This window comes from Procambarus clarkii, chromosome 79, assembly GCF_040958095.1.
Source record: "Procambarus clarkii isolate CNS0578487 chromosome 79, FALCON_Pclarkii_2.0, whole genome shotgun sequence".
In the NCBI taxonomy this organism is placed as follows: domain Eukaryota; kingdom Metazoa; phylum Arthropoda; class Malacostraca; order Decapoda; family Cambaridae; genus Procambarus; species Procambarus clarkii.
This window is the reverse complement of record NC_091228.1, coordinates 5,790,053-5,816,809: the sequence shown is the minus strand read 5'-3', so window position 1 is coordinate 5,816,809 and position 26,757 is coordinate 5,790,053. Positions and strand designations below refer to the sequence as shown.

General features: G+C 37.2%; 1 protein-coding gene across 5 annotated transcripts in view; it reads right to left on the bottom strand.

Moving 5' to 3' along the window:
* Window positions 1–2,761: 2,761 nt before the first annotated feature.
* Window positions 2,762–26,757, bottom strand: part of LOC138349618 (transmembrane protein 70 homolog, mitochondrial-like) — a 35,853-nt gene continuing 11,857 nt past the window's right edge. The window contains exons 3-13 of one of the 5 annotated variants that reach the window (XM_069314487.1): window positions 26,308–26,597; window positions 24,559–24,688; window positions 20,666–20,763; window positions 20,120–20,249; window positions 18,629–18,811; window positions 16,677–16,864; window positions 14,993–15,120; window positions 9,159–9,350; window positions 7,398–7,569; window positions 5,891–5,962; window positions 2,762–5,373 (exon numbers count right to left, since the gene is read on the bottom strand). In XM_069314487.1, the coding sequence (XP_069170588.1) occupies window positions 16,679–16,864; window positions 18,629–18,811; window positions 20,120–20,249; window positions 20,666–20,763; window positions 24,559–24,678 (717 nt within the window). In that variant the 5' untranslated portion in view covers window positions 24,679–24,688; window positions 26,308–26,597 and the 3' untranslated portion in view covers window positions 2,762–5,373; window positions 5,891–5,962; window positions 7,398–7,569; ... (1 more) ...; window positions 14,993–15,120; window positions 16,677–16,678. Of the gene's footprint in view, window positions 5,374–5,890; window positions 5,963–7,397; window positions 7,570–9,158; window positions 9,351–14,992; window positions 16,865–18,628; window positions 18,812–20,119; window positions 20,250–20,665; window positions 20,764–24,558; window positions 24,689–26,000; window positions 26,048–26,216; window positions 26,598–26,757 lie in introns of those variants that run through there. The other 4 variants (XM_069314483.1, XM_069314485.1, XM_069314486.1 and 1 more) reach the window with 4 other exon arrangements.

Genomic DNA, 26,757 nt, shown 5'->3' with positions numbered 1-26,757 from the left:
TTCTCTGGATGCTGGATACCTCTTTTGTACTTGGATGGGGTTCTGGGAGTTCTACTTCCCAAGCCTGTCCCAGGATCAGGCTTGACTTGGGATACCACGGTCCAACAGGCAGTTGTTTAGAGCAGCCAACAGCCCACATATGGGTGAAAAGGAGAGGGATGATTGATTAATGGACTAAATGCCTACTGTTGTATGATTAGCATACTGAACTTGTAACTATATTTGATACCGACAGAAACTGAACTTTATTTGACATGTACAAGTTGCTGCAGTACTTAATTGAATGGAGATTCTTAGTCATTGATCTCTGATGCTTAGTAGTTCATGGAGTCCACACTTAACTTCATTCATTGCACTACAATGACTGCCTGTTAAATTCCTCTTTTTATTTTATGTATTTTAAATCACTAATCGTTATGGTAGTCACTTACGGTCACTCACATAAAAATCAAAACTTTTAAAAAGTGATGCCTCTTACTGCAACATAAACAGCACTATTGCCATTCACTCAGTGCTCTAGCATAGTTGGTAACTTCTGGGAAATGTCAGACACTGTTAACAGTCTTGTTTCCGTGGCAAAACAGAAAAATGCCAGAGCATTAATCTGCCTGCCTATGCCTGCTACTAGGCCAAAATTGCCCCAGAAGGACCTGGGATACTGTACCAAGTAGGTACAGGTTTGGACCTGCCAAACAGATCCAGTAGCAGAGGGCACATAGAAGGAAATGCAGGGGAAAAGACCACACACACACACCCGAAAGGATAAGAACCAACCGAAGGCCCAACAAGTTCCAATCTGGGAATGAGAAAAGATTGAACACACAGGAAGGAAGGCAAACCAACCAACCCACGCAACAACCACAAAATACACAGGAGACTGCAGAGCCTTAAATCATGATGCCTAAAAGAGAGAAGCTATGGGAGTTACCTTGTGATGATTCCAGGGCTTAGTGTCCTAGCCGCCCGGTCCTCAACCAGGCCTCCTCGTTGCTGGACTGGTCAACTAGGCTGATGCATGCCGCTGATCGCAGCCTGACATATGAATCACAGCCTGGTATCCTTTGGAGGTGTTTATCAACTTCTCTCTTGAACACTGTGAGGAGTCGGCCAGTTATGCCCCTTATGTGTAGTGGAAGCGTGTTGAACAGTCTCGGGCCTCTGATGTTGATAGAGTTTTCTCTCATAGTATCTATAGCACCTCTACTTTTCAACGAGGGTATTCCACACATCCTGCCATGCTTTCTGGTCATATGTAGTGTTATTTCTTGGAGCAGATTTGGGACCAACCCCTCTACTGTTTTCCACGTGTAAATTATTATGTATCTCTCCCGCCTGCGCTCAAGAGAATACAGATTTAGTAACTTTTTGGGGAAGATCAAGTCAAAAAGACAACTGAAAGGGGGGAAAATTACAAACAAGGCGAGATCAAAGAACTTGGATGAAGGCTCCTCCCCCCCCTCCTACATGCATGAGAACACTACTGATGGTGGAGGAAGACAAAGACAGCGTAATATCCACAAAACCCTCATCTTGAACAGGAGGCAGCAAGGCCCAAATCATGGAATACTGCTTGCCCTTAGTGCTGCATGGATTTAACATCACCAACAATTGTTTGGAAAAGGCCACTGGGAAGCCATTTAGACACTGCTAGAAAAAGATGTGCTATCTCCAGCAGGAAAAAAACACTTTGCCAGCTCTTTCCCTGATGGCAACAGGCTCAAAGGAATGGTCCTTGTTAATCCCAGACAACACAAGACCTGTGGTGACTGGTTGTGAGGCCAGGTGCCATGAAATGCACATATTCATGCCCTCCCCCTAAACTGAAAAAATGTAACAAATGAAGGTATAAACTGATATCCCAAAGCAGAGCCAGGACAAACCCACAGTGCAGGCGATGAGTCACAATAACGTGGCTGAAGTATGTTGACTAGACCACACACTAGAAGGTGAAGGGACGACGACATTTTGGTCCGCCCTGAACCATTCTCAAATCGATTGTAACTCAAGACAGTCGACTTCAGAATGGTCCGAAACGTCGTCGTCCCTTCACCTTCTAGTGTGTGGTCTGGTCAACAAACCCACAGTACAACACCAAAATTGGCATAAACCCAATTCCACCCTAACCTCTGGCCCCTGTAAAGGAGCCAAAGCCCATACACTACTCGGAACAAGGCTCCTGGACAACAAAACCAATGCAAAAATAAAAATGAAACACATAGACTCCTACTGGACAGAGTCCAAAAACGATAGCCAACACTTAACTGAACTGAAGCCAGGAAACACAGGCAGAGCACTAGTAGCTTACACAGCCACACCACACAAGTGAATGAGGTGGGCAGCTGGCTGCAGCCCGAGTTGCCGGGGGTCTCCATATGGTGGCAGACAAGTGTAACTAGCAGTTGAGGCTGAAGAGGAAAGAATGATTGTGTACATAGTCTGTCCGGGGTTGCCAATGTTTCCCAGGCAATTACTTATTTTTTAGAACTTTTCTTTTCCTGTCATATTCTTACAACTATATTGAATACTATATTATTAATTTTTATATAATTCATAGTCTCCCTTGATTGTACTCATCAACTAAGTGGCCCTTTTGAGCTTTAGAATGTATAACCTACAAACATTAGCTTCTCTAAAAGTCGCACATATGTAGCAGAGTCTTGTAAATGGGAAACCACAAAACCTTTCATAGCCCACACTTTATTACAAGTAATGTATACGATCTATATGTCAACACTGCATTAAGGTAACAAAAATCCATGTCTAAAAAAGAAATTTTATTTTACAGGAATATTTTCACATTACAAACTCCTAGATCATAGCCTACAGGCAAATCTTAAGCCTCATTTTTCGGTTCAATATTCTGAACAAATTTTACAGCTGTATAGAACAGCTAAATTAAGTGAAAATATATCATGAGAATTATCTAACAGATAACTTAAAATTAAATCAAACCTACAAATGCAGAGAAGTATTAAAAGCTTTTCCGTTGGAAATTAAAAGATAAAATGTACTGTTGTTTACGGTTCAAATTACATAAAAAATACTGTACTGTACATACTGCAATGGCAGCAAAACAGAAATACCTTTAAGTCATATTCATTCAAAGATCTTGAATGTCACGTCAGTTACACGTTCAGTCTGTAGCCCATCACTCACAACCCAAAACAAGCATATTGAAATAGTCCATCCCATGCTAGAATGCCATGCTCTCTATTAATTAATATTGTTTGTCCGGCTGAAAGTAGCATTAAAAACAAAATTACAGATTTCCGAATCTCTATCCTTAAAGTTTGAGGCGCAAAATGCAGTATATTGTTGTGTGTAAAATAGAAGCTCATAATATACTATACCTTTGAATTTGTAATTTAATCAGATGAACACTGTTTATCTGGGCATTGATGAATGTAAACAGTAATTTTTAAACAAGTCATTCTAGCATGTTGATGACCCAAAGTGTAGCAGGCCATAAACTGGTACTTCCTAAGGAAATAAACAGCAGACACACACATATTTACATTTCATTACTTATACTGAAGTGTTACTAACCTGCTTATATGGAGCAATATTATTATGTACGAGTCTTACAAAATTGGCGCGTATCACAGGACAGAAAACGAAAATCTTAGCGTGGATCGGCATGTGAAATGGAACTTTCTCAAAAGGGGAGCTGCATAAAACTAAGATACACGGGTGCAATTTATTTATGTATCTATTAGCCACTTATCGAGTTGAGACAGCTGGAGCAGATTCTGTAATATTTATGGGACTGGCTTTTATAAGGATATACTTGGGTCTATGAAAGGATATGATTGGTTTCGACTAAAGTGGTCACCTTAAGAGAATGTTCCAACGTATGTGTATATTACAAGACGAGTCTAAAAATGAGCTGTATAAAAGAAGTCTTGTTCACACATCACCCTTAAGTATCCCAAAACATCTGTTAATCCTTCATCTTTTCTTTTTCACCTTCTTACATGTCTATAATTATTGAATTTAATGGAAACATTTATTTTTAATAAAAACACATCCTTCAGCAATTGTACTTCCATTAAAGTTATTTATTTTATTTATTTATTTAAGTTATTATTTATTCTTTAAGGAACCACAAAATATTCTCGGTATGTGGATGGAGATTTCCTGATATTAGTTTTATTCTTAGTCCTTCATTAACTTTCTTAATGATAACAATCATGACAAGGCAGAGGTAGTTTAGAAAATGCTTACAAAATATCAGGATTAAAATTCAGCCAAATGCCTTTAATAAGATACAAAATTGGGGACTTTTCAACCTGAGGAAGGCTAGATTTTATTACTGCAATTATTCGCATTAATGATTTCAACAATATTCTAAATCAAGATCAGGTTTCCACAGGCTGCTCGAGTGAATACTTGGAGCTCCTCTTCACCGTTTTCTCTGCATCCCACACACAATGAAAATAAATAAATACCTTTCACAAACAGAATCACTCTAAAAGCCTACCAGGAACCTTTCTTTATTTATTATTCATTTTTGTTGCCATAAAAATGCACCATTCCATCAGCCTGGGAGGGGAGTTATGTTTATATCACTAAACCATGTGTCCTTGTCACACTCGATTAATAAGGGAGAGCGGCCTCCTGTAAGGATACGTCTGGAAGTCCATACCTCACGGCTCCATTCTTTCACACTGAACTAAAATCCAGAAGTTCTAAGATCCACTGCTCACTCAAGCTCTTAGAATGCAAAAAGCAATAATGCCCACAGGCGATTGTCCAGGAGCAAGAACTAGGCCTAGGGGGGGACTCCCTCGTACAGTCATAACGTCTTATCAGGAGTGGCGGAAAAGAAACTTAACACATGTCAATAGCTAACGGTACCCTGATTGTTATTGGAGTATTTGGGTCAAGTTGCCTGTCAAGATCTTGTATTGGTTTTGACCTGTTTTCATCTGGCACCAACTGTTATTAGCACCTTTCTTCTGGTGGCACCATCACTCAATATAATTATTAAAACAATAAGATATTAACTTTTATGGTATCAAATTTGTTTCTTATAAAAAAAAATCAAATTATTATTTTTTTTGTTTGAAACATTCACTTTCATAATTTTTTGAACTATAATTACTGCTTTTAAATATTAAAATAAATATCTTGGTTTACTCTAACAAAAATTACACATCATATTATTTTCAATGATTTACAGATGCTGAACCAATTACAACAGGCATATGCTTGACCATCATAAGGAAGGAAGGTTCCTGTCGCATCTACTTCTACAGCTTTATGAGACAAGTCTTCATGTACTGGACGTGATCAGACAAAGGGGTTACTCCTGGCGTATATATCATTGGGATGGCTGTTCTGTTGGCTGATGTTGTTCCTATTGGCACATTGCTGCAAAAATGAAAATTGTATTAATTTTGTAGTCTTTGATTGGAAAACGTCAACTATATCTGTCATGAACTAATCAGTCATTAAACTTTACGCACGAGCCAATAGCAAGGCATTACATAGTACAAAAAGCAATACAGTATATATATATCTTCCCTGTCAATGTAAACAAAGTTTAAAGATATAACACTAAGAATTCTGACAAGACATGAATTTCACGTTGTTGGGGGGTAGGAAGCCTGTATTTAGGCTAAACAAGGTCCCCCAGAGGTCAACTACTGACCTTTCCCGGGATACCACCCACAAAATCTGCCTAATTCCTGGGTACCCATTTACTCCTACGTCAAGAGAGGCATTAAAAGAAAAATATACACAACCATCTCTGTCATACTGCACGAATTGAATCCGGGACCCTCAGGTGTGATCTGACAATGTAGACCACTGTGCTACAGTGATTTATTTACATAATGGTAGCATGAAATTTACAACAGAAAAAACAGTACGTAATTTTAACACATACCGCTTGTTTTCTCTCCCAAGTCTTCATTGCCAGTTTGTACTTCTCAAACTCATAACACCAGTCGCTGTACACCTGTAATATTGTACACATTAATACAGGAATATGGCCTATGTTGCAAAATTGTTTTCCCTTTATTGGCACCAAATGTAGTATACAGGCGATGAGTCACAATAACGTGGCTAAAGTAAGTTGACCAGACCACACACTAGAAGGTGAAGGGACGACGACGTTTCGATCCGTCCTGGACCATTCTCAAGTCGATTGTGCCAATCGACTTGAGAATGGTCCAGGACGGACCCAAACGTCGTCGTCCCTTCACCTTCTAGTGTGTGGTCTGGTCAAATGTAGTATATATGTAAAAGAAGACACTAATAACTACTGCTGCAGATAATAGGCAAACAGTTAACAATTCTAATGCTGATGTGCTAAAATTGTACAGAGAAAGAAACCCCAAAATGTTCATAATGGTCAAAAAAAATTTATATTATTTATGGCCATCCTTTAAAAATATAATGTACAATGTTCCAAAAACAAAGTTGGTTCATTCACAATCTTTTCTGCTTTACAAATATAAACAAAATTACTACATAGGTACAGTTACACCAGTACCCACTATTTCACGGGTTCTATATCTGGGATATGCATTCCCCTCCTGACGCTTTCTCGTGTTTAGATGTTCCAATGTTGCGCTAGAACACCCTTGGAACATACATTCCTGTAAAGCCACCAGCACGCTTAGTGTTTCGAGCAGGTCCTTAATCCTAATTTTCCCTGCAATACGATCCCGCCGAATCGTTTAACAACCAGGTACCCATTCACTGCTGGGTGAACAGAGGTTATAGTTAAGGATTGACGCCCGGTCAATCCTCCCCGGCCAGGATTCGAACCCAAGCCAAAGTACGCACGAAACGCCAGGCGAGTGTCTTACCACTGCGCCACGGAGGCTGCTATACACCAACCTTGGAACATATCAATGCTAGAGAAAGCACTAGGGGGAATTGGTAGAGACTGTAATACTGTATACTGTACCTCTTAACATTCACCAATAGGGGAATCACATGTTAAAAATGTAAAAAAATGGGTTCCATCTTACTTGTGAACGTATCAGCATGAACAATTGTGTTGGGGACAATTTCAATAGCTTTGCAGGAGAAAAACCCCATATGGAAAATATCTTCATTAATAAGGAGGACCTAATCAGGGACATCACAATCTCAAATACAACCTTATTGAAGTTAAAAGTAAATATATATTCTTAGAATTTGTCCAGATACATATGCAATAAGACGGGGAAATTCAATAAAGTTGATTTCAACAATTGGGGCAAACTTGGACAAAATTGAATTACACAACATTCCTTGAAGCACGAAAAATTAACATGGGAAAACTGTAATACTTAATGATTAGCAAAATGCAAATACATTCAGCATTCAAAATACTGTATAAAAGTAATACAGCACTTACTGTAATAAGTCAACCAATCTCAAAGACAAAAACAAAGGCCTACCTTCTGGAAATCATTGGTGCGGCCTGGAGCTGAACAGCGATGAGCATCTACGGTGATATTGTATGAACATACAATATCTCCACCCATTTTGCAATCATAACGACCGGCATCGGCCTCGTTGACATTCATCACCACCAAACCATGCTCTGATGTCTCTATGTACTTGTCGGGCCTGAGGAAAATTTAAACAATTTTAATTTTGAAGCAATGGTACTGTATATGTAATTGATAAAATTCATGAAACAATCACTTTAATCACTAGCAAGTCAAGTGACAAGATTAATTATATAATTGTACAAATAGTTCTTCAAATGGTTGTCCTGTATGGGCAATAATGTACATAATACACCTGTATGCATACAATTAAAGCTACACAGTACTGTACTAAAAAAAAATATATACAGTATATTGGTTGTGGGGAAGTGGATTTTTCCTTGCTGACCCCTGCTTGATGGGGTTCTGGGAGTTGTTCTACTCCCCAAGCCCGGCCCGAGGCCACGGTTGACTTGTGAGAGCTTGGTCCAACAGGCTGTCCACCCTGAACAACACCATGTACCCTAGATGTGTGGTAATGAGATATAGAGGTGCACACAGGATTGCAAGTCACCAAGAACATCACTAACTCAGGGTGGAAGTCTGTGTTCTCGAGTCTCCCTGAATAGCTGTTATCATCCAGGGTTCAGATATCACATAATGGCCAACATGTGATGTTGGGTAGTTTAATTAGGACAAGACATGCAGGAAGCTTAGGGGGGTTGATGTTTTAATTCAAGGTGAGGTATTTCAAGAGAGAAGCTGAAACTGAGCTGCATGACCTCTCAGTGACCAAAGCCAGTGACTCTTGGTGATGTCACATCATAGAAGCCTATCTGAAGGCATGCCTGGGGAAAATGCTGTTTCCCATTTGGCTGATTCATAGGTAGACTATTGAGACTGCAGAGCCAGGCATGGCACTGCAGTAAGAAAATCTGACATTCTTAGCTGGGTTCCTGAATCAGTCAGATGTGCACAAAATTCTACTCTCTTGACCAAGTGATTATTACCATACGGAACCTGTGCTACGTCATGTTAAACATCTGCTATTATTTGCATTCATATTACGTTTACCAGAATCAAATTATATCATTAACTGGGACATAGCGAGGTCCCTGCGAGATTTTCAGACTCACAGCTAAATCAGTGTCAATACGTAATTGTCTGACCACTACTGAAGATATTGAATAATGCTTTTATATTAAAAATCCCCTCTTCCTGAAATTATTCCGTACCAATACTGCATAATGACATTAGTTATGTCAATATCTAACTTTTAAGAACAGTATTGATATTTATCCTCCAATACTTGTCACTTAGGTAAAACATCGTACATTTGAATATTTCAACACAAGAAATGATAGTTACTTTCCTCACTTACAAACAATATCATTAACAAATGATCTGCCCTCAATCACCAAGTGTTGGAAACAAGACTGAGAATATGAAACTATTGAGAACATTAAAGTACAGTAATAAGAACCTTACAATGTTTAGGATAAAGTGTTGAGAACAATATATTGCTTAGAATGTAAAATTATCAAGAGCATGAAAGTCTTGAGATTGTTGGGAATATACACATTAAGACAAATTTTGAATGTGTCGGCATACATTGTAATTTTGACAAAAAATTACAAAACATTACACAAAATTATGGCAGAATTATCTCCAGAGGATGCAAATTTTATGACGTACAGAAAATACATCAGTAATCTTTCAATTACTCACCTATATCTAATCTGGTATTTGCCCTTATCCTTTGAGTAGTGGTGCCAGGTGATATCTTTTAAAGAGATGGGACGGGGAAGTTTAACGGCACAGCCCAAGTGGATGCTCTGGCCCCATGTCACCACCATCTTTTTCTTAGCAATGCAAGCATCACAGAGTCCTGGAGTTGAGCCTGTAACATCTTGAAGTAGTCTGCGGAGAGAGTGCTTACTGTTAGAGCCTATACGTATATCTAGCAGCCTCTAAGACAGCTGTAGGTTGCCGACCTCCGGCATGGGAGTCGATCGGCCGAGCGGACAGCACGCTGGACTTGTGGTGCCGGGTTCGATCCCGGGCGCCGGCGAGAAACAATGAGCAGAGTTTCTTTCACCCTATGCCCCTGTTACCTAGCAGTTAATCAGCTGTCACGGGCTGCTTTCTGGGGGTGGTGGCCTGGTCGAGGACCGGGCTGCGGGGACACTAAAGTCCCGAAATCATCTCAAGATAACCTCAAGATCTCAAGATACCTGAATACACTACTATACAAAGAACCACATAGCATATTATTTCTCATCTACAAGGAAAGGAAACACAAAGATTTTGTGATAATTTTCCTGTAGACCATATTAGCAATGAAACCTAAACAGATTAAGGTAATCAACAAATTCTCAAACTAAATTAATAAACATATAGAGATTATGTTACAAAAGAAACTGAAGTGATGACGACGTTTCGGTCCATCCTGGACCATTCTCAATCGACTTGAGAATGGTCCAGGACGGACCAAAACGTCGTCGTCCCTTCATTTTCTAGTGTGTGGATTGGTCAACATACTTCAGCCACGTTATTGTGACTCATCGCCTGCATTATGTTACAAAGTTTGGGTGCATTTTACATTTTTGTCTTTATAAAACCACTAATTATTTATAGTGTTTTGAGGCAAGTTTATGGTCAAAACAAGAGAAGATGCGATATCAATAATGCAGTAACAATTCGTGATGTTGCTGAAATTTAAAACAAAAATTCTTTTAATTTTCAAAGTTTCATTATGAGAGTTTGCAGTTTACAAAAAAAAAATTAATTAACTGCAGTAAACTAAACACTAATGTATAAACACTATAACAATAGTTATAATAATATAGTACAATTAATTTTAGTTTATAATAATTATTAATTTGTTTTATAAATTAATTACTTTGACATTAATTAAAATATTAAAACATAATAAGAATAACACTGATAATAAATTAAATTTAACAATCTGTGATAGCAGTCGTAATATTATAGTACTGTACGTATATATAACCTGAATGATTATAATTTTACAGAAATACCCAGTTTGTTTTGCTGGGGACTGTGAAAATATATAAATACAGTACTTTAAACTTGTATCGAAGTCCCCACCCAAGGTTGCAACTACCTATTTATCTTGTGGCGATTCCAAGGATCAATGTCTCTATGGCCCAATTTCTGACCAAGTCCCTATGGTTGGTGGTCCGGCCAACCATGATGTTCGATGTGGCTGCTTGCAGCCTGATGTATGAATCACAACCTGGTTGATCAGGTATCCTTTGGAGATGTTTATCGATTTCTCTCTTAAACACCTTGAGAGGTCGGCCAGTTATGTCCCTTATGTGTAAAGGAAGTGTGTTGAAAAGTCTTGACACTCAGATGTTGATAGAGTTCTCTCTCAGAGTACCTACTGCATCTCTTCTTTTCAATGGGACTATTTAGCACATCTTGCCACGCCTACAGGTCTCATGTGATGATATTTCTATGTACTGATTTGGAACCAGTCCCTCTAATATTTTCCAGGTGTAAATTATTATGTATCTCTATCTTGCTTGTGTTTTGGAGAATACAGATTTAAAATTCTGAATGGGTCTCAATAATTTAGATGTTTTATAGAGTAGATTCTGGCAGTAAAGGATCTCTTCACACTCTCCAGGAAACCAATTTCTCCAGCTCTGAATGGGGCTGTAATTGTGCAACAATATTCTACCCTAGAGAGCACTAGTGCCTTGAAATGTATCATAATTGGTATGGCACCCCTTGTTTGGAAGGTCATTGTTATCAAACCTGTCATTTTTCTTGCAGTTGTGACTACTTTATTGTGTTCTTTAAAGGTAAGGTCTTCCGACATAATTACTCCTAGATCCTTCACATTGCTTCCTCATTGTATTGTGTGATTTGACTGCCTTTTATATATGCTTTCCATTTCGATATTTTCGTTTTTTCCATAGTGCAGGAGCTGGAACTTGTCTTCATTAATCATCTTAATGTGGCCCATTGAAAAACCCAATTAACATGAGATTGGAGGTTTGATATGTCCTCTATATTCTCTATTACATTTCATGAAAGTCATAGTGTCATATGCTAAGGATGATACAATACTATTCAGTACATAGTTAGTATCCTTGTCTGTGTCTGATATGAGGATTTGATTTTATTAATACATTAGGTACATCTGCATTTGTGCAGCTACCCTAGACTATATGAAGGCGAATAGTGTCAAAAAGCACTCACGCCCTCAAAGTTCAAATCTTCACGCATCCACACGCCATCAACAACTACTTTATCCACACCCCCTTCATCCGTGTCACCACTACCAACATCACATTCCCAAGCCAGTAACCCACCACTACACACCTCACCCATCGCTCTACTACCCTCACTTGATCACTCCCATGATGCCGCTCTACCCTCTAGCTAAGGTGATTACTCTTTATCGCTATGCATAAATGTATTATCCTTTTTCCTACTTCATTGGATATTTTAAATCATTTATTCTAATTTATATAAATCTCTAAACATTTGTTAATAAATTATACATACGCATTAAGGGGAAAACCTACATCCAGTACTTGTATTGATACAATCACTATTTCTAGGAACACAAGAAGAAGGATGCCAAGAAACGCAAAGACAAAAATGCTAAAAAGGACAAGAAACATTCTAAGAAGAACAACGAGTTAACAGATGAACAAATTGACAAAACATACACAGGACTGGACCGGGAGATAGCCGAAGAGTTTATAGACTCCACCATGGAACCAGGCATATCTATTCACAGAGCCATCAACAACAGCTTCGAACAAGATTCATTTTAAACATTTCTTGTACAGTATTAACAACTATTTCGTACATATATAACCTTTTGTTCCCATTCCTCTATTTGTGTATATACAAGATGATCAAACCTACATCATGTTCTTTTTTATTTCCTCGTACAGTATATTGGATCAATTTTTCATGGTGCAGAAACCAAGATATATATATTATTTGCACCATGCCATCAATACTCATCAACTAACATTTGGTGCATATAATCTACCATCACCAAGTTTTTTCTTTGACCTTGCTCCAGGTCAGTCTATGCTGTTTCCTACACATTTTCTCCTCCTTATTCAGGTTATGTCTTGACATGTATATACCTGATACCCCCTACATTTTATTTGTTTCCTACGAGTGACACTGTCATTATTCTTTAAATTACACTTAAGTTATACACATTAAAAACAATACATCAAATTTAAAGAAATATAATGTTGTACATTTAACAATTTTGACTTTTTCAAATGCCCTCATTATGCATGTTTCAGATTATACAACTACTGCGTATCCTAGTTTAAGTCTCAACCATGTTGAAAACCTCTTATTTGTCTTGTAATGGCTTGCAAAACAAAAAATACTGTATATGTAAGTCTGCAATTTACCACAATACCGTTTCCTTCTCTACCGATTGAATAGCAAGCTATCTCTTCCTCACACACAAATTCCTAAACATTTTTTGTGGAATGTCCATGTGTTGCTCTATGCACATATTTAATCCATGTTAATTGGAAAGTCCCAACAGCAGCTGCACGTTTACATTAATATCACTATGACATCAATGGCTCTCAACCACTTTTCTTTGCGTCTGATAAAAAAACACATATTGAACAATTGTAAGGGGGGGCCTTGCTAATTAAAACTACATTCTGTAATCCTATACTCTGCATTCATGGCACTTACAGTTATTTCCCCCCCTCCCCCAAACGATTCATATACTAAGCCATTCAAATTCTGTTTTTTTTTCCGCCAATGCCTTTCAAGTGTGTTGACATGTACATACCAATATTTTCTTTTTCAGCATTTCTGACAGTTTTTTATTGAATGATGTTTGCCACTTACATTATATTGTACATATTTTTTCCAATTATTGCTCAAAAGTGATTGCAACTTTGTAAATATTATATACTAGCATAATAAATATATATAATATATACATGTGTTTTGATTTATACACTATACTTCCATGCACGGCCTCAAACACACAATATTTTCTATTATTTATTTGACCCCCAATATAAATGCATCATATCAAAGACTGGAAGGTCCTGGGGTTCACTTCCACACCTCAAGTTCCATTTGTTTATCTAACAGTAAACAGCTTCATAGGAATTTGGACCTTACAAGCTACCTCCCCCCGTGGAATTGAAATAAGTTTATTGAGGTACCTCAAGCTATTCTCACCCCGTTCAGTACATCGTGTTAATACATACATATAAACATATTACCAAACATTCACATTTCCACCTACCCCCCCTGGAGTTTTGGGAAAAACATTCTACCAACCTCTCATTTATTGCATTAATATCTCTGCAACATTCACGAGTACAAATACATTTCATTAACTTTTTCAACTACTAGGAAAAGATCTTCATTTGTCAGACGGCAACCCCCCCTTCTAAACAAGTCTAAGTACACTACATTTCTTCTATTGTTAATTGATATTTCCATATGCATAAGCAGAACGGACAACAAATAATTTTTTCAATACATTGTACAACAACTCCATATTATCAATATTGAATGATGGACTTTGCTGGGGGTTTTTTTACGAGCTCTAATTATATCATGAAAGTCATTAATATACATTCTGTGCTCTATATGGAATCCCCCATTTGTATTTATTACCAACACCAGTCAAATGAAGTACTCTTATCACCTTCCCCATTCAAGAGACGCAAAGCCTTACTGACAATGGCACGGAATAAACCTAACTCGTCTAGCCAACGCTCGTGGATGGCAAACATTAGGGATAACAACCAAACTACTATGCCATTGACACCACTACTGACTGGGGCAGAATAGGTTACATTGTGGGTCATTCCTTTATACATACAGGTATCCAGTACACACACAAAAACAGCGACTTGGGAGAGACTTTGCATCTATAATGCCCATTCATACAAAGGGGACCTGTATTTGAAATATTTACCTAACGTTTAATCTGGTATATGTATACATATACACAAAACTCTTTCCTACATTCCAACAACAATCTATAGACCTTTCTCAAAGTCAAGTGTATACTATGCTAATATTCATGCCCTAATCACCATCAATAAATAGAACAATTTCTTCCTATTTGCCTGAAATTTGTCATTGCTTTTCAGATACTGTACAGTAGTATGTATGAAACCTTTTATGGGCTTCATAGTCAGTCAGTAAAGGAGTAACAACAATGTTTCATTTCTGTATTGTATTCACAGTCGTGCCCATCAACAAAGAGTAATTCAAAACTTTCAAGAGCAACTACCACACTGAATCTGCCATTTGTTAATGCCAGACTACTCCTAAAGCATCCCAAGTTATCTTTATATTACATGAACTGCACAATGAACATAAAATATACCTCACACCAGCAAGGTGCCAATTTCTTTGTACTTCCTATTTCAATTTTAAAACAGATTGGATACTTTAACTAAAATCCTGCCTTATGTTACAATCTTTAATTTGAAGATACCAACAGCTGCATTCCAAGTGATACCACTACAACCCTTCGCAGATAAACACAACCAACACCTCACCTTCATTTGCCTCCTGCAGCTTACACTGTACCCATTCAAAATCAAGCTTCAGTGTTTAGATTTCTTCCTATGCTGACCTTCTTGTCAGACTCCTTACTTTATACCTTCAATTTCTTGATTACCACTTTCTGAAATATAAAGGACTTTAAGTATTACTGAATAAAGATAACTTATCCTCCTCATAATTCTCACTATGTAGTCACCTTTCCTCTTGCTACAAATAGTCAAAGGTTAACCAATTCATGTACTTGACACCTCAATATGAACAAAACTAAATTTATACATTTTACATTACATGAATGATTTTTAAGCAAAATGTTGTAACTGTCACAGACCTGGAAAACATTACATGCCCATTCTGCACAAGTACACTGATTTAACATTCTTGACGTTTCTCCAAAATGTGTCTAACCATGTTATTTTTCCCATATTTGAGGAAATTTCAAAACTCATACAGTATTGTGTGTGCTCCTTACACACAACTACAATGTACAATAATTCAATATTTATTGCATTATACTAAACCAACCACATTTTTTATTTATTACTATCTTGACTTCATTGACACTCACCATGCCAAAACCTTACTGAATTACTCCTATATAATGATACAAGCGCATTTTTCAATTCATCAACCATCCAACTTACCCCATTATATATACCTTATCCACATTTGGACTTCTGCCACTAAACTTTACATGGATATATATATATTCTGGATTTCTATTTTTGCACCTATCTCCAGTTCATTAAAACTTGTAAATTACTATTCTTTCATTGATTACAATCGTGAAACTTTCACATTACTACTGGGGCTAGGAACCACATTAGCCTATCAAGGTCAGCAACCTACAACTGCTGCCTATTTCACTATTTGCTAAATGGGTCCATTACATTTTAACTAAATTAACACAATATCTTTATCTGTCTGCCAATCTTTTGGCTAAACTCCCTTAATACTATTCAAGGATTAATTCATAACTTGTAGAAATTCCATTTTAATTTTATACATTATATACAGCAAGGAAAATCTGTCAATGAATATCACTTACAACAGTTATTATACTAATACCTAAAACTCGGAAACTCACTTTCAACCGACAAAATAATGCTGAAACACTACTCAACGACAAACATAAGTAACCATTACATATGTATGGTTAATTTCAGGAACTTTGGTGGGTAACAGACTCAAATTATGTCAATGGCAAGAAAAACAATAGTATATCTAATGTATTTACAAATGACAATACAGTATTTATTTTATTATTACACAAAAATATCTCCCTATTTCCTTAAATAATACAATTCAGTCCAAGGCCCTTTTCTTTAAATAATAACAATACAAATGGGTAAACAACTAAATATGTACATATATTTACCACCCTCCTCTTTTATGTACTGCACTAGCACATCAAGCCTCCACTAAGGCTTTTCCGCAAGTGCCATTTCACCCAACACTTGTCAACAGATTGTGCTCTCTCCATTCATGTACATAACTCAAACACAAGCTGCTTCAACTGAGAAATGTGAAGCGACATCTTTGTCCATTACAATATCAACTTACACTTTCTAAGACAATCTCCTGCATTTTGAATATTTTCAAAACTGCTATTGAACTAATTTTGCATTTTTTTTTCCTATTATAAAACTATAAAAAATATACAATGCATTATTACTCAACTTTTATTCTTTCTTATTTGGATCTCCAAGATGGAAATCAATTGGCTTATCGTAGCCCATTAAACGTCCATAATGTTCAACATTTTCAAACATTTTGGGATCTACAAACAATGGTTTGTTTTTAACGAGAAATGTAGTAAACATCCCAGGAACATCCGGCACCTTAACATCATCAGCGTGAAAGTGAATCTGTTGAAATAGATGTATAAATAACAACAACGAAACTGTTCAAAATATCTCCTATTCGCATACAATGCTATCACTTAAATATAAATACCCCAACTAAGAAAAAGATGTTAATTTTTGTCCTACTACAACTCATTTTCAGCCTGGCCCCTTCAAGGTTTCAAATATTGTACAGTCACAACTTGAGCATTCAATGTAATCAAATGCCCTCAAATACATACTTTTTCACACATACCCTCTGTATATTATTTATTATATATTTTTTGTATTTATTTCCATAAACTTATGTAATTTAACTCTGCCCCAGTTAATAAACTGACAACCCACACCTGATGCAAAACCAACAATATTTTCAGACTTTTTTTTCTTCTAACTAATATTGCTTAAATTAATTCCCTGATCACAATCTATATTCGACATACTTTGGCCAACCAAGTCTCAAGATACAGGCATTGACAGAGTACTTGGAGGGAGCTGCCACAACGATACTATTTCAACATTGCTCATTTTCTCTCTAATATTCAACTGTGTCGACCATTGTTTACATATTTGTGATACAATCATCATATTATTAGAACATTAAAACTGTTTTCATACTGCATTTCTGTTGAGTGTAATATTCTTATAACTGGTTATCACAATTCACTTTATTCTAACAGCACCATGCATTCAATATATAATTTTGTCTTCATATTTTATGGCAAATCTTTTTTACCATCGATATTTTGTATTGGCCTGTTATTATTATTATTTGCATCACAAACTCTACATTATTGGTACACACATGTTCATCTCAATAGTATATTCTTTGAACAATAAAACATATACTAGTAGTACTGTTTTTTATGTTATTACAAACATGATGTATAACTAACTATACTGTTGTGTACCATAATGAATCACTAAACTCGTCTGCCAAGTCCAAACATCATTCTACCCCCACGTGCTAATCAGCTGACAACGCCACCTTACTTGCCAAAATGCCTCCTCCCAACGCCCTGTGTACAGTGCTGCTATCATCATTCCCACAAGTTTTTGTAACGGAACATGAGCTGTTGTTTCAAGATGATTACATGTACCAAACAATGTCATAGTGCTCTGGTCGAGTGCCTCACACTCTTTACAACATTGTGTTCACTAATGTCTGTACATAGAACATCCCGACTGATAAATACTACGATACTATCATTGCAAAATAATAACAGTAATGTATATATTCTGTCATGTTTATGCAATGTTGTGGTCACAGGCAAAACAGCAGTGCTGTTACCTCGTGCTGCATGTTTTGCCCTTAGTTACTCAAGCTTTCACACTCACAAACAGAACCCCATTTAAAAAAAAAAACAGCCATTTGTTTATTAGAGACCCGAGAACTCCCATGGGACTTTCAATTTTTACACAATACTCTAAAACATATATGATTTAAGCAATGAAAGGGTTAAGGCTGCACAGACAATGGCTCATGCGTGCCATGCCATGTCATTCAGGTTTAAGAGGAGTGGCACCTGCTGCCCCATCACCCTCACGTTCACTGTGTATTCTTGTCAAGGCATTCCTTAACTTGTATGATACCCTAACAATAATATTCAAATCATTTAGTCAAACATTTCAGATTCTTTCAAAAACCTTTAGTGCTCTCTCACTCCCCTTATGTCTAAGATTGTAAAGGATGCTTCCCCCTCAATGAAGAAAACTTCCCAGAGTAAGCAAGGCATCAATCATATAAACAATGTCATTCACACTTGTCACTTTATATGCATGTTTTACCTTTTTCTCCCTCAAGAAAAAGGAGAGAGTAGTTGCCGAGTAGATATCTCTCTTCGGATCGTATTCCAAAGACGTCACATACTTCTTTGTGATCCAGTGAATGAGCAACGGCGTGATGAAGGTGAAGAACCCAACAAAGGAACCAACAGCAAGAATCACGCCCATATGAGTTCCTACCACTTTCTGAAATATACACCAACTTTATTCACTAATACTTGAAGATAACTTACGCTACTCATAATTAGCAATATACTGAATAATCAAACATCCCTCCTCCTCCTAAATATTATTTGCTACTTTTACCACCTCCCACTAGCATTCACAATACCTATTACTAATATAATATTTTCAAAGATCAGAAACAGCAAGTTTTGAGATGATTTCAGGGCTTTTTAGTGTCCCCGCGGCCCAGTCCTCCACCCCCAGAAAGCAGCCCGTGACAGCTGACTAACACCCAGGTACCAGGGGCATTCAGGGTGAAAGAAACTTTGCCCAATTGTTTCTGCCTGGCGCGCGGGATTCGAACCCGCGCCACAGAATTACGAGTCCTGCGCGCTATCCACCAGGCCCCCCCTTCTATGGTTTATGTGAAACATTAACAAAAACCTATACAGTACATATTTGGTAACTTCTTCAATAGCTGTATAATCCACCACTTCTACTTCTTAAGCAACAACATCCAATGCCTAACAGCCCATGTAAACCACTAACTTTATCAAGTACTCCTCAGGTGACATTAAAATCAAACTGTATTCACTACCTTCCTATACGTTCCATCTTCATTCACAACTAGTAGTACAGTAATTGCTATGTGCCTGATGATCATCATCATAATATCCTCAACCTGGTATAATGACTTTTTGTGCCCTCTGTAATCATCTTTGGCACCACCACTCACACGATGATTATGGGGTGCACAATAAACTAACCACCTCCAGCATCAATCAATCCATACATAAGGTTGGGCATTCTTCCTTCACTTAATCCAAACCTATCATATCAGCTGACAGTACAAGCCACCGGCTTCCTGTCCTTCTCGTCGCCCTCAGGTAAAAATCTCTAAAGTCCTATACTGTACTTTCCCGGTGATTTTACTTCCTCAAACTTCCCTCACCTCTATGAGAGCTTCATATTCAGAAGCCTGGTAAGTTCGTGAATGTCTTTATGATACAGTCATTGTAGCACCAAGCTCCTGAATGCCATTTCAGAATAGGCCAATGTTTCTGAATCTCGATTTCACTACAGTTCATAATTATAAGATCTGGACTTTAGAGGAACCTAGTACATAGTATACACAGTATGTTTAACCATTGTCTGTCATCTTTTCCCCACTTACCTACTGTAATCTAGTTAAGCCAATCAAATTATTCTATTTTTCTAACATTTAACACCTTACTACTATATTTATATGTTACATTACGTCAAGTCTTAATTCTTGTATCCAGGTTGATATAACTTGTATTTAACTTGGTGTAACAGAAGACCACTAACCTGCATGAGGACTGGCTGGACCATGAGACCCATCAGAGATGTGGAGAGTGAGAATGTTTTCACCATCCTGATTTGAGTTGAAAGGATCCCGTGGTAAATTTCCTTCCAAGTGCCAGGTCCAATATCAACTCTGGTGAAAATGAAGTCATTTAAAAGCCATGCTGCAACTGGACAGCAATATAACTTTTACATACATGCGTAACCCGATTTTCCTGGATGGAAATTGTGTCGAGGTATAATCCTCTTAGACCAGCGGTCGCCAACCTTTACGACTTTACGGATCGCCAAATTCATAATTTTAAATGCTGCTGACCACTAAGACAAATCCTTTTGCTCCACGAAACAATATTAATAGTTATTAAAGTTAAACTATTTCATGCTATTATATTTAACAGTTAAAGAAAATACAAATAAAATTCTCTCGGACCACCGGCTGGCAACCTGTCTTAAGACTGTTATATTTACTAATCACTTCCTTATATCCATACCAATGCATACATTTTATATATTACTACTTTATACTAAATATGAAAACAGGTCACGTACTCTGTCTCGGTGTTGGAAATCGCTGTCTCCTTTTCTTTGGTGCCAAACTTTCGTATCAAAACCAACCTTTGTGCATCCTCCCATCCATGTAGTGGTTTCTGTTACAAAATGGTACATTTCTATTATAAAGATCCATTATGTATAACACAATAGAGCAAGATTATTAGATACTGTATAGTCCAGGTACCCATAAAGTATAATAAAACACACTTCAATTCAATTGCAGTGATTGTATTTGACAACCAAACCACAATTCTGAAGACAGTGAGGCACAGACAGTCACAGTGAGAGGGTGTGTTAGCTAGAGCTGCAATTTTACAAATATTATCATTGCAATAATGGGAGGTGTGGTCAAGGAACTGATGAACCTAGTTGGAGCTCTGAGAGCAGAGATGGATTCCCTACAGGAGGTACGACAGCTGAAACATCAAGAAGAAACAGAGGAGAACAATATTAAAAAGACCTTGTTGTGGAAAGTCGTAAAGGACAGAGGTCTTAAGAAGACCTTGACAAGGCCGCCTACAGATGCCCTAAGAACTTCAAAATCCTTTGTCATGTTGGAACACGAGTGCTGCGAGAGCCTGCAGTTCACTTGAAAGAGAAATCAACGAAGTGCAGGCCCCTCAAAGTGCTCAGAACGTAAACTAGGCACCTAAGCAAACTTTGGTTGTGGGAGATTCCCACAACCACAATCCCTGTGTAAATACCAGGTGAGGTATTTACACATGTTTTGTGCTAGAGATAGGGGGAACAGGTTAAGGGCTTGCTATCCGGGAGCTGGAATTGGTGATATTATAAACAACATGAATGATATTATGGCTGAAATGGGAACATTCCTTTTATTTGTATTAGCGCAGGCGGAAATCATGTTGGTCGAGTTACGAGTGAGGAACTGGTTCAGAGGTATAAAACAGCCATAGAATTAGGAGCAAGGGAGAAGAAAATGAATGGTTGTCGAGGGCATTTGGTAATTGCCGGCTGGAAAGATATTGCAAATCAAATGCAATGTCTTTCATAGATAACTGCGAACACTTCTATGGAAGAAATGAAATGTAGGCGCGTGATGGGGTTGTTGCTGTTGCAAACTTGGAGGCGTTTCAACTGTTAGTACATAGTGGTATGGGAATTAAATTAATATGGAGGAAGGCGGTAATAAAAGTATGTGTTTGGGGGAGAGAGAGATTGGCCTCAAAATAACAATACACTTAGTGTAATATACCCAAACAGTAGAAGTCTAAGAAACAAATTAAATGCTCCTGAATGTACAGAAAAAATTGATATTATTGGACTTACCGAAACGGGGATGAATGTAGAAAATAGAGAACTATTAGCTGATTATCAGACAAATGAATTTAAACTATTTCACACAGATATATTAGACAAGGAGGGGGAGTAGCCATATATGTTAGGGACAATTTGAAATGTAGTCTCAAAGAGGGAATCAAAACTGAGCCCCACACAAACTATTTGGATAGAATTAAGCAAATAATCTTATAATAGGTAGTTATATATAGGCCACCAAATTTAGACAGAATGGAAGCAAAGCATCTATGGGATGAAATATCTAGAGAATCTAGGTCTAAAATTATTTGTGTCATGGGTGACTTGAATTTTAGTGGAATAAACTGGATTAACGAAGCAGAAGATTTTATAGAATTAATTGACAATTGCTTTCTTACGCAACACATTAAGGAACCAACGCGGGAAAATAATATTTTAGATTTTGTGTTAACTAACAGGAAAACACCGATTAATGACATCGAAATTGGGAGTGTACTAGGGAACAGTGATCACAAAGAAATCAGATTTAGCATAGAATGGAATAGAAAAGCAGAAAAATTCTGTTAAAAGTTCCAGATTTATGAAACGCTAATTTTAATATCCTAAGAAATTGTTTGAGTCAAATAGATTGGAAAGTCTTGGAGCAAGACATGAACTCAGCGATGTGTGATGTAAAGGGGGATTTCGATTTGGATTCAAAATATGTCTTATTTACAAATAGTCTAAGCAAAGCACAGAAAAGTAGTATACCTTACAAATTGAAAAGATCAAATACAAATGAACCAAAATGGATAACATACGATCTGAAAAACCTTATAGGTAGAAAGAGAGCTTGGTACAAAAGGATTAAGAATGGGGAAGTCAGTTTAGAGCAAGAATTCCCACAACTGGTTAAAAAAAAAAAAGAGAGATAAAGAGAGCAAAAAGAAACTATGAAGTTCGTATAGCAGGCCAAGCAATGGCAATTCCTAAAGGGTTTTTTCAGTTATATCGAACAAAGGTTAGGGAAAGGATAGGTCCATTAAAAACCGAGACAGGTCAGATAACGAATAATGACGTAGAGACGAGTAGTATTGTTAATAAATATTTTGTACTTACTAAAGAAGAACTTAACTATGCCTTCAGCCATGCAAGTCTATGTGGGTGGGGACAAGAACAGGTTGACTAGTCTAACAGTTACCAGGGATAATATTATTAAACAAATAGTAAAACTCAAACCAAACAAATCCCTAGTCTTTGCCACGGAGCCATTGTATACTATATTTAATACATCATTACAGTCACGCAGAGTGCCAGAGTCGTAGAAGGTTGCAAATGTGGTACCAATTTTTAAGAAAGGTGATAGATCACTTGCATCAAACTATCTACCAATTAGACTAACGTCTATTGTGGGAAAGTTACTTGAATCGATAATTGCAAATACCATTCGTCTTCATTTTGAAAAACACACATTAATAAACGAGTCACAACCAGGTTTTACAAATTTGCTATCTTTTTATTCCAGCATAGTTGAGGCAGTTGATAGTAGTAAGATTTGTGATGTTGTGTAGCTTGACGTTAGCAAACCTTTTGATACAGTGCCACATGAAAGCCTCATTAAAAAGATAAAAGCTCATGGTATTGGGGTGCTATATTAAGTTGGATTAGGGCATAGCTATACCAAAGGAAACAGTATAAATGAGGTTAAGTCAGAGTGGGAATATGTTGTAAGTGGAGTGTCTCAAGGCTCTGTCTTGGGACCCCTGTTGTTTATAATATATATAAATGATTTAGATTCAGGTTTGAGAAGCAACATATGCAAATTTGCCGATGATACAAAAATCAGTAGGGAAATTAACACACAAGACTCGCTATCACTACAAGTTGATCTAAATAGGGTTTTGAAGACCCTTTGAAATGGTCAAAAAGATTGGCAAATGCAGTTTAATGCTGATAAATGTAAAGTGCTGAGGTGAGGTAATGATGATAGACTTACCAGATACGAGCTAGAGGGTGTTGAATTTGATTGCAAAAGGGATCTGGGAGTTATGATTAGTATCATTTTAAAACAAAACGATCAATGCATGAATGTTCGCAATAAAGCAAATAGGACACTGGGATTTATTAATCGAAGCGTTACTAACAAGACACCTGGTGTGGTTCTTCAGCTATATCTTGCTCTGGTTAGGCCCCATTTGGATTATGCAGTTCAGTTTTGGTCACCGTACTATAGAATGGATATAAATTCAGTTGAACGTGTCCTGCGTAGGATGACAAAGTTAATTCCCCAAATTAGAAATCTTTCATATGAAGAAAGATTAACAAAGCTTAAATTGCATTCATTGGAAAGGCGAAGAGTTAGGGGTGACATGATAGTGGATTACTGGACATAACAAAGGGGATATTAATAGGGTATTCAAAGTATCAACTGTGCTGCTTTGAAATTTTGTTCCGAGTAGCCGATTCTAAACAAAACAAGGTATTCCATTAATATTTCTCATTTGTTTGCCCATATATGTTACTTATCCATAAAAAATACAGTATACAATTTTGAGTGTACACTATACAGTACTCATTACCCGTTAACCGCAGTACTATATAATAAATTAAAAAATTTTACACCAATACTTTACCTTTACGATTCTTGTACAAAAATTGGCTCTGGTAGAACACGGTAAAACTGACGGCAATCTCAGTAGGGCCACACAGCTGTCTCGCTGCACAGCGCACAGAGTTCTGTATACTCCTGCCATTCTTAATTACCTGTGAATGTGATAATATTTATTGTCACCTATCAAAATAAAATAGAAACGAATAATGAATAAATGAATTTCAATGATTAAAACTATTTACAGATACAGTACTGTATATATAAAACATAGGACAACAGTTTAGGTCATTTGCAGTTTGGTCGATATCTATGCTGTACAAAATGAGTACTATACAAGGTGGTGTATTGTACATGGGGATCAAATTAAAATCTTGTGAACTGACACCTCTGAAAACACACTGTACTAATAATGTACCTATCAAAATACTGGTGTGAATGAAGCAACTTTGCACGGTTTGTCAGTGGCTGAGGTTTTAGCAATCACTAGTTGTACAACTGGGGGCCGGAAGACACTGCACATTAAATAATTCAGCCAAGAACCAGTCTATTAAAACTTAAAAATACCTTCCAAGCCCCTGCTTTAGGGATATAGACAGTCCGCTGTGGTATTAAATGCGATGCTTTAGTACCTCTCTCTCTTCATGTGCAAATACAGTACGTACAACATATGTCGAAATACATCAAGCAACACCATGATTAAGGGTGTTCCATTGTTTATTTAGGGGGAGGGGTCCACGACAACGTATGGCTGTATGGGGGATAATGTCAAATCGTTAAAAAAAAAAAAAAAGTAAATTATACATTTCCCTTGATAATTATATGAATTGATACAATAACAAACAGCCCCTCTTTAAGAAAACCCTGTATACAGTTTTGACAATGCTAGTTTTCCAAAGTGTTAAACCCATATACTGTATTATTAGGTTAGGATGCATTTGTTTCCCAGTTAAGTTTACTTAGTATACGCAAGACATTTGCCAGTGGATGTTAAGTAGGTTTTAACATCCACTAGCAAAGCATCTTCCAAAAAATATGACTTACATCCGAACACCGCCCTGATGATGGATTTGGTCGTTTCGGAAAAAAAACAAGACGCTTCAATGATTTTCGTTTTCTGTTTGGTAACCCTGTATGTATTATGACTGCACTGGGTTCAATAAAATTGAAAATCAATTTCAATTTCCAAAATTTGGAACGTATGACAATCCGTTGGCGAATTGACTTGTGTACACAATGTGACGATTTATTTGAGGAGGATCCGAGCCGCATCGTACACAAGACGGAATATTCTAACCTAACTCGCCCCATATTAATTTAACTCAACCCAGCCTAACTTGTATACTATATATATATTAATATATATACTATATATGACATATATATGTAATATAAACTACAATAGACGAGTCTGACAATTGCAAAACGATGCTTCGTTAAACCATTTCCTGTACGTTTCGACCATACCCCATAGAGGATCCCCTTCACCATTATCAATGGCCTTTAAAGGGTTTGACGTGGAAGAAATGTCCCTGGAATAAAACAAATGGTGTAAACATAAGTTTGTTAACTATTAAACAAACTTTACCCCCATGACTGGGCCCCATACCTCACCCCTCCCCCTTAGGTCTTCAAACTCGCCTAAAATTAGGTCTATTTCCCCCTTAGAAACGCCTGTCTTACCTCTATGTCACTATAAACACAAGCAAACATTCAGTTCATCTGTGCAGCAGTGAAATAGACAGAATGGGAGAGAGACAGAGACGGTGTTTACCTTCTGGCGGCGTGTGGACGGCAGACGACGAGACCCGGGGGAGGGGACAGAGGCTGTGGTGCCACATCTAACGTAAACACATTCTCATCCTATTTCCCTAATCCTTTCCCCCCCTCGCTACAAAAATACTTTCGCATTTGTAACAAAATTTCCCCCAATTGACTTTTAACATTTAATACACAAAGCTACAGTACACGACAAATTCAGTGTCGTGTGCTAAAGGGTGAACTGGCACCCGTGCTCAAATCCGGATATGGCAGGTCGTTCTTCACTGACTTCAAGACGTCAAACTGAAAGATAAACAGTAGAGGGGCTTTGCTACTTTCTATATCATTTTATTTAAATAAAAATTGTACGGATAAATACAAAGATAATGTCAAATAAAATCACAGCGGTCCAATTAAGATCTTTTACAAAACCTGTCAGTTGCCGTTTAACTATATTAAAGGA